This window comes from Neomonachus schauinslandi, chromosome 8, assembly GCF_002201575.2.
Source record: "Neomonachus schauinslandi chromosome 8, ASM220157v2, whole genome shotgun sequence".
Classification (NCBI taxonomy): Eukaryota; Metazoa; Chordata; class Mammalia; order Carnivora; family Phocidae; genus Neomonachus; species Neomonachus schauinslandi.
In genome coordinates this window covers 34666682-34685828 of record NC_058410.1, presented here as the reverse complement: position 1 = coordinate 34685828, position 19147 = coordinate 34666682, and the positions used below count along the sequence as shown (strand labels likewise).

Genomic DNA, 19147 nt, shown 5'->3' with positions numbered 1-19147 from the left:
TCAAAAGACAACACTGTGTATTAAATATGACTCGAAGTCAAAGTTCTTTATTTTTATGAAATAAAAGCTGGAAGGATTGGAGAGCTGTACAGGGAAAACAGAGTCACCTGCTGACTGCTGGCCTGCTGGGGTCTTGGAGAGACTTTCAGCTGTTTTGCTGATACTGTGCTTGCTTTTGTTTGTTTCTACTGATTCTGAAGGGGATTGAAAAGATAGTTTTCCTCTGTGGTATCCAACAAACTTTGCCACATTTGATTTAAGAAATATCAATTTAAAATTTTATTGTTACTGGTATTGACAATTTATAAAAGCCAAAGAATGATATAAATCATATATATACATATGTGCATCTACATATATGTGTATATATATAGATGGTTATATATAGATATATACATACATATATATGCATGTATAATATTCTATAGATTCTTTGCCAAACTTTATTAAAATTTCCTCACATACAGAGAAGTTGAAAGAATCATAAACACTCATATACTCAGCATCTAGAGTCTAAAATTAATACCTTACTATATTTGCTCTATTATACATCTATCCATCCGCACATAACTCTCCATCTTATATTTTGATCCCTTGCAAACTTCATCCTCAACTCTTCATCATGAATATCATTAACTAGAATTCAATATTGGTTAACTTTCTTTTTTAAGGTAAAACTTACCTAGAGTGAAATGCACATGTCCTCACTGGGTGTAGCATACACTCATTGAGTGTAATATTCAGTAAGCTTTAACAGATGTATACACTTGTATAATACAAACTCCTATCAGGAATATTACCATCACCCCAGAAATGGTCTGATGCCTCTTTCCAGTCAGTCTCTACCCCTCAAATCAACCAGGTTTTTCTGTTTTATTTTCCCAATAGATTAGTCTGTTCTAAAAAGTCAAACGAATAATAGAATATGCACTCTTTTTTGGTAAAGCTTCTTTTATTTGGCATAATGCTTTTGAGAGTCATCTCTTTCCATGTATCAGTAGTTTGCTCCACTTTAATGCTGAATAGTGTGCCATTGTGTGAATAAACCACAGTTTCTGTATCAGTTCTCCCATTGATAAACACCTGAGCGGTTTCCAGATTTGGTTATTATAATAAGAGCTTCCATGAACATTTTTGCATAGGTCTTTTCATAGACATGTACTGTTATTTCTCTTGGGATTTTACCTAAGGGTGGAATGTAGGGGTCTAGGTTTAAATTTATTAAAAAAATGAACAAACAAAAAAATGCCTAATTCTTTTCTAATGTAGTTGTACTAATTTATATTTCCAACAGCACTGGGGTAGAGTTCCAGTTGCTCCACAAACTTTCAAACATTTGAAGCTGTCAATCTTTTTAATAATCTACCACTTACTGTAAAGCACAAGAACCTTAGAAATGTATGGTTATTAACATAACATAATAAAATAAAATTAAAAAAAAGAACCTTGGAAATATATAGATCTACTTACCATGATCTTTCCACCCCCATATCTTTGTTATAATTGTCATCTGTATTACATTAACATACATTGTAACCCTCCCTGCCCCCTGCAGCATTATAATTTCTTCTTTAAACATTAAAATGTATTTAAAGACTTAGGAGGGTGCCTGGGTGGCTCAGTAAGTTAATCGTCTGTCTTTGGCTTAGGTCATGATCCCAGGGTCCTGGGATTGAGTCCCACATCAGACTCCCTGCTCAGTGGGGAGTCTGCTTCTTTCTCTCTGCAGAGAGAAAGAAGCAGACTGTTCGTGCTCGCTCTTTCTTTCTCTCTCTCAAATAAATAAAAAAAAATTAAAAAAATAAAGACTTAGGAAAAGAGTCTATCACTTTATATTGAAGTTTATTTACTTTTTTTCCTCTTAACCAATTTTCTATTAATCCCATGCTATGATTTTTTATATTCTAGATACTGCATTTTTCAGTTCTAGAATTTATATTTGTTTTTTTTTTTTGTAGTTTCTATTCCTCTACTGGAATTTCCTATTTGTCTTTTCATTATAATCATTTTTTTGTGTGTGTCCTTGATCATAGGTTTAAAGGTGCTTAAAAATATTTGTATGCTAACTCCAACATTGGGTTGATACCAATGTTGGTCTTTATTCATTGCTTTTCTTTCAATATGGGTAACATTTTATTTCTTTGTATGTTTAATATTTTTTTAAAAAATGCAGTCTGGACATTGTGAATGATACATTGTAGAAACCCAGGATTCTGTTATGTTTTTCTGAAGAATAGTCCTCCATTTTTTATTTTTGTGTTATACCAGTTGACTAACTTGTGTGGACTCAAACACTAAACTGTAGTCTCCCCTGTGGAATGCAGCTACCATAGATTTCTGTTTTGTTCTTTTAGCCCCAGTTGGAGTACAGGCTGGGCCATATTCAGGTCTGGCGTCAGTGAAGGATTTGGGAAGAGTTTATATACATATTTTTGGCTCCTTTTATGTGGTTTTCTCTTTTCCAGCATTTTTTTCTCACTTTATTGCAGCTATGGCTGTTCTTAGTTTTGTTCTCTGGTTTTTCAAGATTGTTTAGAAAAAGACAGATGAGAGGAGCTGTGGAATTCTATTTGTGTTTTCACCACTGTGCCTGGTGCAGTCTGAAACACATCCAATATCTTCCCTTTTCTAAGCATACACATCCCTCCTACCTTATCTGTTTTGGGTTGTTCTCCATTGTTTTCAGGTTTTGGGGGTTTCTAAAAATATATAATTTGTTCAGAAGTCATAGCTGTAATTTGTGAGGGGTTTGATTCATTGGAAGCTACTCCACAATTATTAAAAGTAGAACCTCTACATGCAGATTTTAAAAGTGCTTCTGCCCTTTGAAACCAGACTGTGGGATTTTGAGGTTACAAATCATCACAATCATGCAAATGTGTATGAACACACCACAGTATTTGGAGTAGCAAATATAGTATAAAAACATCCAACTGGAAATTTGGTGAACTTTCTAAATGTTTGCCATATTGTAAAAAATTTCTATTTTTCACCTGCTATAACTTAGCTTTTTCTAGACTATTATAGTATACATTATATAACAGAATATATATTATTTTCTATATAGTAATCATATTCCTATCTCTAATAAAATATATAATATAGGGAGAATAAATATTTGTTTTTGTTCAGACTTTGTTTGTTATGCCACAAATCCAACTAAATTTACTTAGTCTAGATACTATTCAGAAAAAAATGTCAATCATAATCATATGGGTAATGACGACTGGCTTTTATGTCATTAACATTACATGACCTCAAATTGAATTAAGAGGCTGTAAGTCAATACTCTATAAAGGTTCACCAGCTATTTGTAGTTCATTTACACTCACAGTGTTTACATAATCTTAACCAAGCAACCCATATTGAATATAGCAATAAATATTGCTCTCCTGCTTTTGAGTGGGAATAAATAGGAACAGCTTAATAGATTTAACATATAATGAAAACGGGCTGCAATCTATAATACAACCTGCTGAAGATTCAATAAAAGCTCAGATATTGACTGACTCTTCAAATTGGTTGTTAGCAACTAATTGGAGACCTTCCCTGACCAATATACTTTACTGATTTTTTAAAAAAATAAACAGCAAAATAGCTGATAAAACTTCAAAAGGCAACTGTTCCTTGGCCACAAAGCAAGGAAATTAAATTGAAAAGGTTAATTTTGAGCACATGATTAATAAGTTTAACAAATCAATGGAAAGAACTGAAAGATAATAAATGTAAATTTTATTAATATCTTTGTTTATGAGTAGAAAAGTCTATGAAGCAACAAAGGGGTGGTGACTGGGCAAGTTATTTCTTCTATTAAATATGTAAACTGATAAGCTGAGGACCAGGTTTTGTCTCTTCTTCATGCCCTGATAAGAATAAGTCTTCTAGGTTAAAGGGCTGAGTTCAAATCTTAGTTTTCAATCTTACTAATTCATAATTTTGTGCGAAATGTTCATCTCTGGGCTGCACGTTCTTCATTTGTAAAATGAGACTGATAAAATCTATGCAATGGGGTGACCAAGCGATTAAGTCCTATCAATGAATATGAAATAGCTTCTGAATCAGTGTTACTTCTCTACATGTGATTCTTTTAAAGCCATGTCATTTTGCTCACATTTTATTCATTTAATTCTGTGGGGGAATTGGAATGTAATCCAATTCTATATTTTCAGACCCTACAATATACAATAAAATAGTTTTCACCAGTCGTCTTTCCTTTCTGGCCCCTCCCATGATTACTCAGACCTGAGAAAGTGCAGGTCAAGCCAACTCAAATCAGGTCCTACACAGGGCTGCACCAGTGCAGGGCATGGGGAGTCTTACCCATATCTGTGAAACAGACTCAAGGTCAGGGTCAAAGTCAGAACTAGTCAAAGTTGAGGGAGGAGACAAAGATCACAGAACAAAACTGACAGTGTCCTGCGGCAGTTTTAGAGATGGATGGCCACTGCCTGAGATGGCTTTTGTATAAGTAAACTGGTTTTGTTTGGAGGGATTAGAAGGGGTTTAACTACCTAAACTTACTCTACAGGCCAGCAAGACGAGAGGTAGAGTTTTGTCCTAGAAACAGGATGCCTGGCATATGTCTTCCTTCTAATTACCTATTTTGTTCTACAGTATACACTAAAATTATGAAGACCTGGAAAAAAATGCCACTAAAACAAATTACTAACAGTGACAAATAGGCAGCGGTTTGTTTTGATGTATATGTGAACCATTGTGTATACTCTGTGTAATCTCTATGTGTCTAGATCTATAGCCATATCTGTATCTGTATATCTATATACCTGGATCTGTATCCATGTCTAAACAATCACCTAATCTTATGGGTTAAAACAATCACAAAGCCAACAACTCCATTAGTCACTCAAAATTCACATAAGCTTTCAGAAACAAGTCCATACTCATATGCTGTTCCCTCTGCCTGCTGTGTTTGCTCTTCCCTACTTCTTTTCTCTACCAGATAAACTACTATTTTTCCTTTGAGATTCATCTCATATCACTTCTCACAAGAAAGCCTATCTTAATAGTGTTTTCATTCTCAAATCTTTTGTGGTATCTGGCATACTGTGCTCAATCCATATTTGATGAAATAATAATTGTACAGTTAAATGCAAAATGGCAATGAATGATAGAAGAGAAAGATAGACAAATTTTATTTAATCATATATCATTTACCAATCTAGAGAATAAAATAAGGTAAAGAGATAATGCTTTGGGAATGATCAAATTATTTTAAAATTTGTAATGTGGTGAACCTCACAAAATTGAGGTAGTTTCCAATAAGTCTGCATATATAAGTAAAACTAAAAAAAAAGATAAATAACATTTGTACTTATAGTACTTTACCATTTAGAAAACACTCTACATTTCCTCATGAAATATATAACAGTAGCTTTATGAATGGCTAATATTTTTCTGACAGTGACCATCTGATCATATTAGCTCTACTCATGTCACATTGGCAGAAAGTCTCATTGAGGGGGTCAGAGCATACAGATGAGGGAAACGAGGGGGTTGGGGAAATAAATGCATCGGGAAGAATGAATAAGATAGTGATTGCAATTGAGTAAAAAAGTAAGTTCTGTCTCTAAAGGCAAGGGAAACAAAAGTAAAAATGAACTATTGAGACTTCATCAAGATAAAAAGCTTCTGCACAGCAAAGAAAACAGTCAACAAAACTAAAAGTCAACCTACGGAATGAGAGAAGATATTTGCAAATGACATAACAGATAAAAGGCTGACATCCAAGATCTATAAAGAACTTCTCAAACTCAACACCCAAAAAAACAAATAATCCAGTCAAGAAATGGGCAGAAGATATGAACAGACACTTCTCCAAAAAAGACATACAAAAGACTAACAGACACATGAAAAAATGTTCCACATCACTTGCCATCAGGGAAGTGCAAATCAAAAGCACATTGAGCTATCACCTTATACCAATTAGAATGGCCAAAATTAATAAGACAAGGGATGACAAATGTTGGTGAGGATGTGGAAAGGGGAACCCTCTTACACTGTTGGTGGGAATGCAAGCCGGTACAGCCACTCTAGAAAACAGTATGGACATTCATCAAGACATTAATAATAGAGCTACCCTATGATGCAGCAATTGCACTACTGGGTATTTACCCCAAAGACACAGATGTAGTGAAAAGAAGGGGCACATGCACCCCAATGTTCATAGCAGCAATGTCCACAATAGCCAAACTGTGGAAGGAGCCAAGATGTCTTTCAACAGATGAATGGATAAAGAAGATGTGGTTCATATATACAATGGAATATTACTCAGCCATCAGAAAGGATGAATACCTACCATTTGCATTGACATGGATGGAACTGGAGGGGACTATGCTAAGTGAAATAAGTCAAGCAGAGAAAGACAATTATCATCTGGTTTCACTAATATGTGGGATACAAGAAATAAGGCAGAGGACCATAGGGGAAGGGAGAGAAAACTGGATGGGAAGAAATCAGAGAGGGAGACAAACCATGAGAGACTCTGGACTCCAGGAAAAAAATTGAGGGTTGCAGAAGGGAAGGAGGTGGGGGAATGGGGTAACTGGGTGATGGGCATTAAGGAGGGCACATGATCTGATGAGCACTGGGTGTTATATGCAATGATGAATAAGAGAACTCTACATCTGAAACTAATGATGTACTATATGTTGGCTAATTGAACTTAATAAAAAAAAATCCTCAAAAAAAAGTTCTGAACATCTGGCAAACAAGGAAAAATTGGAAACCCCAAGTAACTATTAGCTGGAGAAAAGCACAAGGCAGGAGGGCTGGGAGGGTGGGGGCATGGCTAGATTGGAGCAGCATAACCAGAGGGATTTTAGAAACTGGTAAAAGTGTGGTGAGGGAGGGAAGAGAGAGATTGTTTGGAGTCAGCTTTTTGGGAGACCCTGAGAGTGACTGAGACAATAATTGTGGTCTTGCCTGGTCTTATGAATTTGCTTACCTCTTTGAAATTGTTGAGCATGATTACAAAAGAGATCAAAATTATTTAAAAATCTTTTTTATTTGCTGTACTGCTATTTCTTTCAATGCAGTTCTAAGATCAACCAGGACCACAAGTTAGCAATAGATTTATGTAGTTTCATATGATATAGTAGAGAACATGCAGTATAGTGATTAAGAGGATAGACTCTGAGGGGCGCCTGGGTGGCTCAGTTGGTTAAGCGACTGCCTTCGGCTCAGGTCATGATCCTGGAGTCCCGGGATCAAGTCCCGCATCAGGCTCCCTGCTCGGCGGGGAGTCTGCTTCTCCCTCTGACTCTCCTCCCTCTCATGCTCTCTGTCTCTCATTCTCTCTCTCTCAAATAAATAAATAAAATCTTTAAAAAAAAAAAAGGAGGATAGACTCTGGAGCGAGATTTCTTGGGCTCAAATCACAGTTCTGCTATTTGCTAGCTGCAATCATAGGCAAGTTACTGAACATCTCAATAAAATAAGGGTAACAATAGCATGTAGCTCCTAAGGGTATCATTTGTAGCAAATTAGTCCAAGAAGATAGAGTGCTAGAACAGTGCCTGACAGAATAGTTCCTGGAACATTATAAACATTCAATAATGCTGATGATGAGGAGGAGGATGAAGATGCAGATAATGCAAAGAACATTTATGTGGCCAGTATTTATAATCCATTCATTTTACAAATATATTGTGTACTTACTCTGTACCTAGCATGTGCTAAGGTTTGAAGATAGGGAAGAAAACACTGATGAACTCAACTCTAGGGATCTCAGTAAAACACTGGGACATAAGATTTAGTTAATAAAGAACTTTCTATCAGAGGTTGAGTTAATGTAGACCTACTTGGCATGTGTATAGAGCAGAGACCACCTAAATGGTTAGCATGTTCCTTATACAAACTGAGTCAAATTATCTGTAATCTCAAATGTACTTTCTCCAAGACAAGTTTTTTAGTTAGAGTGGCTTCTGATAAATGACTTTACTATATTGTCATTGAAAATAGATCCATAAAATACAAATACTAGACATGTATACATGAAGCAAAATTGACATTAAATTGTAGAAAGTAAAGACCTGAGTTCATTTGGAATGAAGGGCCTTCTCAACTCTACACTAAGATGGGTCTCTGTGATTTTATCTGAGCAAGCTTAAAATTCTATTGTATCTAAGAAATAATTGCCGGTAGGATCATGGACTACTATACTTGTTGTTTCTGATAATATATTGCTATATAATATGGCCTTATAGCACAGAAGGCAGTAAAGAATTGTTTTCCAAAATCTTTTTATCATTTGCTATTTTCTCCAGTTTGGATATAAAGGAATTATAACAACCACTTAATGCTAAATAATAATTGGAGCATAAAAATGACCACAAAAAATATAAATGCAAACTTGTGCAAAACCTTTACATATGATTATAGTTTACTGTTAGATATAAAATAGCTGAAATGGAAGATGGAAGATGGATCTTTTGCCAATAACATGAAGAGATTTTTTTTTTAAAGTGTGTGTTAGAGATGGGACTTTCTTCCTAATTAAGTATTAGAGGTTAAAAATTAAGAAGATAGGGCACACCTGGGTGGCTCAGTTGGTTAAGCGACTGCCTTCGGCTCAGGTCATGATCCTGGAGTCCCGGGATCGAGTCCCACATTGGGCTCCCTGCTCGGCAGGGAGTCTGCTTCTCCCTCTGACCCTCCCCACTCTCATGTGCTCTCTCTCACTCTCTCTCTCTCAAATAAATAAAAATTAAGAAGATAGGTTTAGATTTTATATTTAAGACCCAAAAAGAAATGTTCATTTGAGAACACATGCTATTTATATAGAGTACTTAATTAAGTCAAATATTCAATTATCACTGATTATTTAATTTTCAATTAATTTAATGCTCTGAAAAATATCCTATCTTAATTTCATCTTAAAATGCACCAAAATCATACCATGTTGTTTCTGACCCACAAATCTTCATTTGTCCTTCTTTTTCAGGTTTATTTCCTGCTGTCCTGAATCTTGCTTCTAATGCTCTCATCACCACAAATGCAACATGTGGAGAAAAAGGACCTGAAATGTATTGCAAATTGGTAGAGCATGTCCCTGGGCAGCCCGTGAGGAACCCTCAGTGTCGAATCTGCAATCAAAACAGCAGCAATCCATACCGTATGTATTTTAATACATATTTGCCTGGCACTGGCTAGGATCTGTAATTGAGAGATTTTGAGGTGAAGTTGCATTAAAGTCAAAGGGTTTGGGCACCTGGGTGGCTCAGTTGGTTAAGCGACTGCCTTCGGCTCAGGTCATGATCCTCGAGTCCCGGGATCGAGTCCCGCATCGGGCTTCTTGCTCAGCAGGGAGTCTGCTTCTCCCAGTGACCCTCCCCCCTCTCATGCTCTCTCTCTCTATCTCATTCTCTCTCAAATAAATAAATAAAATCTTAAAAAAAAAAAAAGTCAAAGGGTTTGTGGTCTCCCAAATTCCTGGAACTTGGAACTTGGGAAAGGGAGCTTCTTTATACCCCTTCTCTACCATCTGACAAACATCATTGGAGTTCTTTATATGTACTAGGTACATTACTTGAGGAAGGTTTTCTAGCTGAAGACCTGTGCCAGTCATTAGGTTTACTACCTCCAGAATAGTATCTGAGGATGTGGTTATTAATGTAGGCTTTAGTCATTCATTGGTCACTTATGTGCCAGGTACTTTGGTGAAGATTCAGCTTCAACAGGAATAAGGTGTGGTCCCTCACTTCAACTAATGAAGAAATGGGCAAAAAGTCCAAAGTAAAGAATCAGTAGAGGGGCCTGAAGGAGAGAGAGGAGGGTCACAAATTCAGTCCTGGTGCAAATGAAGGCTTGCCAAAAGAAGGGATATCTAAGCTGAGATCCAAGGACAAGTATTAGCTGAGCAGGTAAAAGAGAGAGTGGGAAGAGAAGAAGAAATGCCAAGAAGAGACTTCCGAATAAGACAGAAAAACTTACTTGCTCAGGGAACTACAAGTAGTTAGGAATGACTAGAACTAAAAGCATCAAAAGGCAGAACGTAGAGATAAATCTTGTGCAGAGCCTGGAACCAGATTATGGAGGTTCTTAAACACCACAAGAGGAGTGTTTTAAGGACAAGTGTCATACAAAGCCCCCTTGCTGGCTTCTATGAACTACACTGACATCTCAGATTCATTTATGTATTTATTTGGCAAGCATTTGAACACCTGTTATTAGCAATGCATTGTATTGAAGCATAATGGTAAATCATAAGTAGCCCTTAACTTAAGAGACTGAAAGGGGAAATAGGAGAAGCAGAAAAGTAAATAGAGTGTTAAGGGAACATGAGAGAGGTTATTGAACTATTCCTGGGGGAAAGTGACCCATGTGCTGCAAAAATAAGAGTAAGATGAAAAGTATTATAAAAGAAAAAGCATATGCAAGTCTTGGAGGTATGGAACAGCATGATATATTCAGTTAATTATGAGTAATTTGGTTTAACAGGTAAAGAACTTATATGGAGAAGGGGAGGGTGGTATGCAAGAATTCTAGAGATGGAGGTTGATTTAGAAATACACATTGGGAAATTATCAAATATATATTGGGGAGGTTAATAATGTAAATACTTAATGTCAGTGAGGTGAGTAATAAAACTTCACAATTATATTATTTTAAAATTTGCTTAGTTTCCTTCTCTTTTTAAGTTGCAAAGCTTATAAAATGAAGGAAGTTTTCTCTCACAGTCTACATTTTTTTTATCTCAAAAGAAAGTTGGAAGGCATTGTGCATTCTTTACTGGAACTGGTTAAAAGGAAGAACGCATAGTCGCCTCTCTATTGTATAATTTAGGGATGCTGAAAACATTATTTTATTTGGAGAATTGGGACTTTTGTGACTAAAGTTGGTGGTCTTGTGTATCACAGAATGTTAAAAAAATAGTTAAGAAGAACATGGCGACCATCAGAAACCTTCCTTGCCTTTTAACGGCTCTGGTTATTTCTATGATGTAGATTATCATGGTATGGGCATAGGAGTGGGGAGTGATGGAACACATCTTACCTGTTTGCTTATTTTTGTATAGAACAATAAAGGCAAAGGACCTAGGTCAAAGCCTTGTGGAAATATCAAAAACTAAGGGGGGTAGGTTAAGTGGAATCTAGAAAGGCAATAAAGAGAAACAGAATCCAAGGAAGGAAATCAGAAAATTCAGGTACCATGCATGTGAGAAAGGAAAGAATTTTCAGGAAGAATGAGTAATCCACAATGTTAACTGCTTCCAAGAAATTGAGTAAGCAAAGTGTAAAATAGATTTTCCTTGATTTTGACAGTATGGGATCCATTGGTAACCTTGTTAAAGCAGTCAGTGGATTGATGGTGGCAAAAGTCACACCACAGAGTTGATAAATGAGTGGTAGAGAAGAAAGAAAGGAGTGTAGGAATATTCCCTCAAATATCTTTGATGTGAAAGGGAATGGAGGACTTCGACAGAGGAACATGTGGTGTATTGAAGGTTTTCAGAGTCAGGAGGCATTTGAACAAGTTTCAGTGAAAGGAGAGGCCAGGAAAGTTGAGCATAAAGTTGAGGATAAAGGTGGGAGTGGTAGTTCTCTAGAGGTAGAAACGGATGAGTCACTAAACAGAGGTGGAAAGCCTCGAATTAAGAGACACATATCTTTTAACTGATCAAATCAGAACGAGGGAGGATGAGTAGAGGCAGAGAGAAGGAAGTATTTGGGAGGGAATTATTATTTAATGTTCTTGATTTTCTCATTAAGATATGTGTCTGAGTCTTCTGTTAAGGAAAGAAGTAAAATTTTGATTAACTGCTTTCGGGGAATAGGAAAATTGCATGAGGCTCAGTACAAACATTTGATTCTTCCATTTTACCCCATATGGAATTCTTACTTTATTCTCATTATGGCTCAGCAATTTTACAGAGAAAGTGGAATGGAAGGATAAGGTGGTAAGAAAATGGAAATAAAGGCCAGAAGATAAATGAATTGATGGACTATGAGCTTTAGGTTCATTAGGGAGGAAAATGAAGCCTGATGGGGAGAAACTGCCATTGGTTTAGACTGGTAGCCTTGATGATTTCATGAGGAATGTGAGAAAGCCCAGAGGCATAGAAATGGTTGGGATGGAGTGGGGAGTGATGGGCAGGTGGTTGGGAGTGTGTGAATGCGTGTTTAGGTTGGACTGGGCAGAGAGGGAGAGTTAAAGTGTGTAAAATTGTGTGTGTGTGTATACATGTATGTGTGTGTGTGTGTGTATATAAATATAAATACACATATTTATAGTTACTATAAATACAATGTTAGGATAGATAAGGTTTGAATATAGAAAGCAATTAAACAAATATTTGAAACTATAAACTCAGGGCTTATATACCTAGTGGTACATATTATAAGTGAAGTAGAATTTCTGAGAAGGAAAACATTAGTGGGAACTGAAGTATCAAGAGAAGTTTCCAAGAAGGTGGTCAGACTTAGTTGGGCATTAAAAAGCCTAATTGCCTGATATTAGAGGGAAAGGTATTCCAGGAAAGGAGAAAAACAAGAAACTATGTACAGTCACAGAGACAGAATAGAAGGAAGATGCAAAGATTGGGGTGGAAAATAATTGAATGGAGACTCTTGGTTGGAAAAAATGGATGAGATGGATTTGCCAAATTGAGTCCAAGAGAGACCCTGTCACTTCCCCCTTCAGTCTCTTGTGTCTCAGTGGAAGCATCCGTATTTAGGCAAATTTAGCTTTATATTGGGACAATAGTGAACAGAATGTTTTAGTAACTAAGCACTATGCAAAGGAGATATTTTTTGTATTTCCTCATTTTTGTTTACCTGAAATGTTCTTTAAACTTATCATAGTCTGGATTTACTTTGTGTGATTAATTTTAAGCTACCAACTTCATTACATTTCAAAGTCCTGTTTTGGAACTAGAAATTTAGAAAGAACAATACCCTATAAGAATAAACATCTAGCAATAAACTACATGAATATATTTTAGGAAAAGTTGGAGAAACAGATGATAAAGTTTTACAAATTCATTGAACAGTTAGAATAAATCTGGCAGGTAGGTACTCAACTACCATACAAAGAAGAGGAAACTTGAACTTCCTGTTAATAGATTGTGCTTCCCAATTAAAAACTAGCAGTTTGAAATATTTACCTCATCAATGATTCCCTCGCCAATTTTCTGATCAGTTAGCCCTTGGAATGACTTGTGTAGCTATCCCTGTTGAGGATGTTATAAGTTTCTATCTCATTCTAAATAAGGGAAGTATGCCAACAATTAATCAGTATTTGCAAATTAATTATGATTAAACTTTCATAATGGGGATTTGGTTAATTGTTGATTCATCTCCCAATCCTCATTTTCGTGACTAATTCTCTTATCAATTTGACCTGAGTTGGGAGATATCAAAATTTCCAATTAGATAGCTTCTCTCAGAATTACCTAAGAGCCACAAATTTGATTTGGAAATGTGGTTTTGTGTGTGTTTTCGGTCACATATTAAACCCACAGTCTGTAAAGAAGATTCCGGAGGGTGTTTGGGGAATGTTTGCTGTGATATTTACTTTTCTTCAGAAGCAATGCCAGAAATATTTCACTTATGGTTCTGACTCCTAATGTGCCAATTTCAGCACCCACTGACACCACAAGGGCATTTATTTGATATTTGGTTTTGCTTATGGTATTTGCTATTATTATAAAGACCTGACACCTTTCCTAGCTTCAACAGAACAAGTGCTAATTATTAAATACATTCAGCAGTTTTACTTTTCAGTAATGAGGTAGGATGCCTCATCTCAGTGGACTGCAAATGTGGTAAGACTTGATACAAAACAAAATCCATCCAGTTGTTTAGCTGAACTAAATAATTTATCAATAAAAATAGAATATTTTTGTCCTGTCCTGTGCTCTCATATTCCCATAAGTAACTGGAGAACATAAGCCTCTATGTTTTTAATTAAACAAGTCATAGCAGGCTACTGTAATAAAACTAGTATAGTCAAAGAATATTCAGTTTGAATAAAAATTTTTCTTTTGAAGAGGATTTCACTTTATTATGAAATTCCTATTGCATTGAGAACTTCATTTTCCTTGGTTTTGTTGTTCTTTTCAAATTTTTTATTAAATGCAATTCAGCTCTAATTAAGATTCAGAACAGTGTACATTTTGAACAGATGTATAATTTATTTTATGTATATGCATACTGGTTAGAATATTAATAGCTCTAATGTTCCTCTGGTAACCGTGTTAGTTTAGAGTTCTCATCCAAGGTATGTTTAACTGGTCCATGGAAAAATGAGAAAATGAGAAATTCTAAATTTTTAATGACAGCAAAATGAACACATTTTAAAGAACTCTTCATTTTAAAATTATGGTTCTTTAAAACTTTTGTTGGTTTCAGTTGTTCATTATTTGATGAAATAATAGTGATGGTATATTAAATGACAGTAAAGTAGACTGGAGGTTACTGTGACTTGCATCAATGAAGAGCCAGAACTCATATCAGTTCCACAAATCTCTCTCACATACATTTTTTTTTAATTTACTTTTTTTCTGAAAAATAATCTGGGAACCCCTGCTGTGGAGTGGAGTTTTGTTATCCCTATTTCAAGAATTGCACACACAATGTAAGTGAGTTGCCATGGTTAAATACCAAATAGTGGAGCCAGGTGGAATATCTAGCTCCTCATACTCCAGCTCTTCTTATTCCAGATCTCATGCTTTTTTCATCACCATTATCATTAGAGTACCTGTTTACATTACTACATCGTGTAGGCAAATGGAGAGTCCATGACTGCTCCTTGTAGTGATATGGTTTGTTCATTATTTGAAGTATTCCTTCCATTTACAAAAAAAGATCCTGTTTTACTCTAAAAGGTTACTCTTAGACCATTTATTTAAACATCTCCCCAGAGAAGTAGTGTTAAAAAGTTCTCAAGACTGACCCCCCAAGTCATATGCAATCCATAATGTACAGAAGAGTAGCAGGGAAGATAGCCTCCGGTTTGCTTACATTTCAATGGTTAAATATGTTGACTTTCAAGTGAGAATTTAGGAAGTTAAGTAACTTAGCGCAGCCCTTGGAATAGAAATAGGAACATCTCCATCCACCTCCACTCCTGCCATCCTCGCCTGTGAATGAGCTTGAGCCTGTTTTTAGAAGAGAAGAAAAAACAAAAAAACAAAAAACGGAATTTGTATTACTTGGAAAAGGAGAACAGATTTCAGGTAAGAACCCATGACTAAGAACCAAACCAGAATGAGGGCTTTGGTACCTTAGGGGTAATGGCTGCTGATGTGAGGGGCACAGTGCTAAGCCGGAGGAAATGCAAAGTGTGAGGAGCGCAAGAAGGAAAGAGATGGCAAGAAAAGACTGCTGGGGTAGGGTGGGGTGGGGTGATTGTCCACCCTCCTGTCGTCTATCTCCAGTCTTCCTTTTAATTCGCACACCGGGTTCTGTTCTCACCTATCTGGAGTAAAGGTGAGGGAAGATCCACGTTTTGTTGGTAGGACAGAGTTCCGTGGGCTATTCTCTCCCTGTTTACCATTATTGTCCAGACTCCTCCATTGAGTTAGTGATGATGGGGATGGGAAAATGCTAGATGGGAGATTTGGAGTATCTTTCATTATATATATATTTTTAAAGATATACTTCTTTATGAGAGTGCACACACAAACATGAGCAGGGGGAGGGGCCAAAGGAGAGGAAGAGAGAGGATCTCGAGCAGGCTCCTGGCTGAACATGGAGCCCACATGTGGGGCTTGAACTCACAGCCCTGAGATCAGGACCTTTGCCAAAACCAAGAGTTGGACGCTCAACTGACTGAGCCACCCGGGCACCCCATCTTTCATTATATTTTTTAAATAGTGGTTGGAAGTTGGCCAGTTAAGGCCTGACTGCAAAAAGTCTCATAGGATGGATTTGACAGCATTTTATATTAAACCCAGATACATACTGGACTGCCCAAGTCTTGGTAATAATGAATGTGTCAGAAGGGTAAATCTTCAAGTACCTTTCAACCACAATTCAGGATTTCATGTTTTTGTTCACAGAGTGAATGGCATACTAGAGCTGCCTCAAACAGTAGAGTTTTTGCCTCTTTGACTGACACATCCATTAGATCTCAATATTATTTCTTCACACTTTAGTTCTGTAGTAATCTTTAAAGTCACCTATTTGATTTGATGACCAGAGTGTTGAGCAGCTTCTTCTCTTACAGCCTAACTATTGAGGCATTTCATGCTACCTTATAGAGTGTTGTGAAAAAGTTGGCATTAAATTAATTCTGTTGAAGATATGAGTTTCTCTCTCTTTATATTTTTTTGATGTTTGATATTCACATGATGATGCTTTCAACTTAGTTTTACTTTTTTCTTTAAAGAAACAGCTATAAATTCATTATATGATCTTTTTTTTTAATCCTTCCACATATTGCTGCTGATTCAACAGAGAGACACCCGATTACAAATGCTATTGATGGAAAGAACACTTGGTGGCAGAGTCCCAGCATTAAGAATGGAATTGAATACCATTATGTGACAATTACACTGGATTTACAGCAGGTATAGTGCCTCTTTTTTTTTTTTTAATCATTTTCCACTTTTAAAGTTGTATCTTGGATTTACTATTTGTTTAGTTAGTAGTTCTTGGGTGAAAGAATACTTTTCTTATTGCCCTTCATCATTTTCTTAATACAAGGAACAAAGGGGCCTCTTCCTTTAGGATATTGTTATTTAGAAATATTTGGCATTTATTTCTAAAGCACAACAAAAATGAGTTCCCATGAAGAGTTTAGAACTGAATTAGGAGCTGATTCTGTTTTGACTAATGAGAGTTAATGATGAAAACACAGATCAACAAAATTTTACATAAAGAAAATATATAACTTTTAAAATAATACAGCGCTCCTGCTCTGCTCATGGTGTGTGCACTGAAAGGTTCTTGGATAACAGGGCTCTTGAGTAAATTGCCTCTCATTACTGAGAGTTGAACAAGCTGTGACAGTTGATTCTTAAATTAAACTTGGGCCACTAAACAAGGTAACAAGCCTTGTAGTTGTACAAAATTGATGTTGAAGTTATTAGAATTTGTGTGGCAGAGGCCTGGGTGCCTTCTGCACTTAATTTCTTTCTTCTTTCTGTTCACAATATTCAGGCCAGGCTGAAGTTATTAATCAAGAATTACCATCACCCCACATTATTTAGGCTTGCAAATTGGATGGAATCTGGTAAAATGTTCCCATATTTTGCTGTTATTAAATACAAAAGCTAATTTAATTGACCAAAGGCTGAAACTGGGGGTGTTTAACTTGGATGACTTCTGTAACTTTAGCCTGTTTCTCATTCCCTGGAATCAGTGTAGAAAAGGTTCTCAGCCACTCCTCCCATGCCCAGTGAAGTCAGAGCAGCAAGGCATTGTGGGGTTAGTGAAGGCAGAATGGCCGAGATAGTTAGTGCAGATACTATTTATACACTGTAGATGTCATGTTTCCACAGGTGGTCGTAGTGGAGGGAAGCACCAGCCAATGGGGTTAGTCACATTCCCAGGGGACCAGATAGGCACCAGCCATTTCACATATGGATGCTATTTGTCATCAACAGGAGTACAACCTCCCGCCCCCACCCAGAGTTTGGGCCCATTTTTTTGCCAGGGTAGACAGATTCAGGAACTACAGTTGCTGGCTGGTGAGTCTCACAGGAGACCATCTTCTCACCCATCTAGGACAACTCAGGACCTTAACAAGGTGACAGCAAGGGCTCAGGGCTGTAGCTAAATTGCCAGCTGGCATGGATTCATGTCTAACCATTCTAACAGCTGAATGTCAGCCTTGAGTTAATGGCATTTCTCAGGAAGTCTCATAGTACTATCAGGGACTAGCAGAGCAAACTACAACACTGATCAGTGATGCATTAAGTCATTGAAGACTTGTGCATGAATACCCTGAGGATCTTACCCTCAAAATGCACTTCAAACCTCTTCTGATAAAGACAGCTTGGTCCTTTATCAGTCACCATGGAAGATATGGTTATTGAAAGTTAGCCTTCCCAATCAAAAGTAAGTCTCCTGTCTGTTGCCTTGTGTCATCTTCTGGGATAGGGAATTAATAAATAGTGATCGTCAATTACTCTAGCTAACTCTCTACTTATTCTTTAAATGCACATGGGACAAGATCATCTATTAATATAATTTACTCAAATCACTTATATTACTCTTTGATCTCAACCACAGTAGTATATATTTATTAAACATAACAGCATTTTTTTCTTCTAATTTAAAACTGGATGGTCCAGTTAGAAGCTTTTGTTAAATCATTTCTATCCAATAACTATCATTTTTAAAGCATTTTCTTTTTTCTTTTTTTAAAAGTTCTTATTTAAATTCAATTTAATTAACATAACCTGTAATATTAATTTCAGAGGTAGAATTTAGTGATTCATAAGTTGCATACGACACCCAGTGCTCATTACTTCAACTACCCTTCTTTTTTTTTTTTTTAAGATTTTATTTATTTATTTGAGAGAGAGAATGAGAGACAGAGAGCATGAGAGGGAGGAGGGTCAGAGGGAGAAGCAGACTCCCTGCCGAGCAGGGAGCCCGATGTGGGACTCGATCCCGGGACTCCAGGATCATGACCTGAGCCGAAGGCAGTCGCTTAACCAACTGAGCCACCCAGGCGCCCCACTTCAAGTACCCTTCTTAATGCCCATCGCCCAGTTACTCCAACCCCCCGCCATGTACCTCCCTTCTAGCAACCCTTAGTTTGTTTCCTATAATTAGGAGTCTCATGATTGGCCTCCTTCTCTGTTTTCATCTTATCTTATTTTCCTTCACTTCCTCTATGTTCATCTGTTTTATTTCTTAAATTCCTCATGAGTGAAATCATATGGTATTTGTCTTTCTCTGACTGACTTATTTCGCATAGCATAATACCCTCTAGTTCCATCCATGTCGTGGCAAAAGGCAAGATTTCATTCTTTTTGATGGTTGAGTAATATTCCAGTGTGTGTGTGTGTGTGTGTGTGTGTGTGTGTGTGTGTGTACCATATCTTCTTTATCCATTCATCTGTTGATGGACATCTGGGCTTTTTCCATATTTTGGCTATTGTGAACATTGCTGCTATAAATATTGGGGTGCATGTGGCCCTTTGAATCATTATGTTTGTATCCTTTGGATAAAT

At 36.6% G+C, this 19147-nt stretch overlaps 1 protein-coding gene across 1 annotated transcript in view; it reads left to right on the top strand.

Moving 5' to 3' along the window:
* Positions 1-8095: 8095 nt before the first annotated feature.
* LAMA2 (laminin subunit alpha 2) overlaps positions 8096-19147 on the top strand; it is a 472574-nt gene continuing 461522 nt past the window's right edge. The window contains exons 1-3 of the mRNA XM_044917544.1: positions 8096-8105; positions 8963-9133; positions 16419-16531. Of these exons, the coding sequence (XP_044773479.1) occupies positions 8096-8105; positions 8963-9133; positions 16419-16531 (294 nt within the window). The remainder of the gene's footprint in view (positions 8106-8962; positions 9134-16418; positions 16532-19147) is intronic.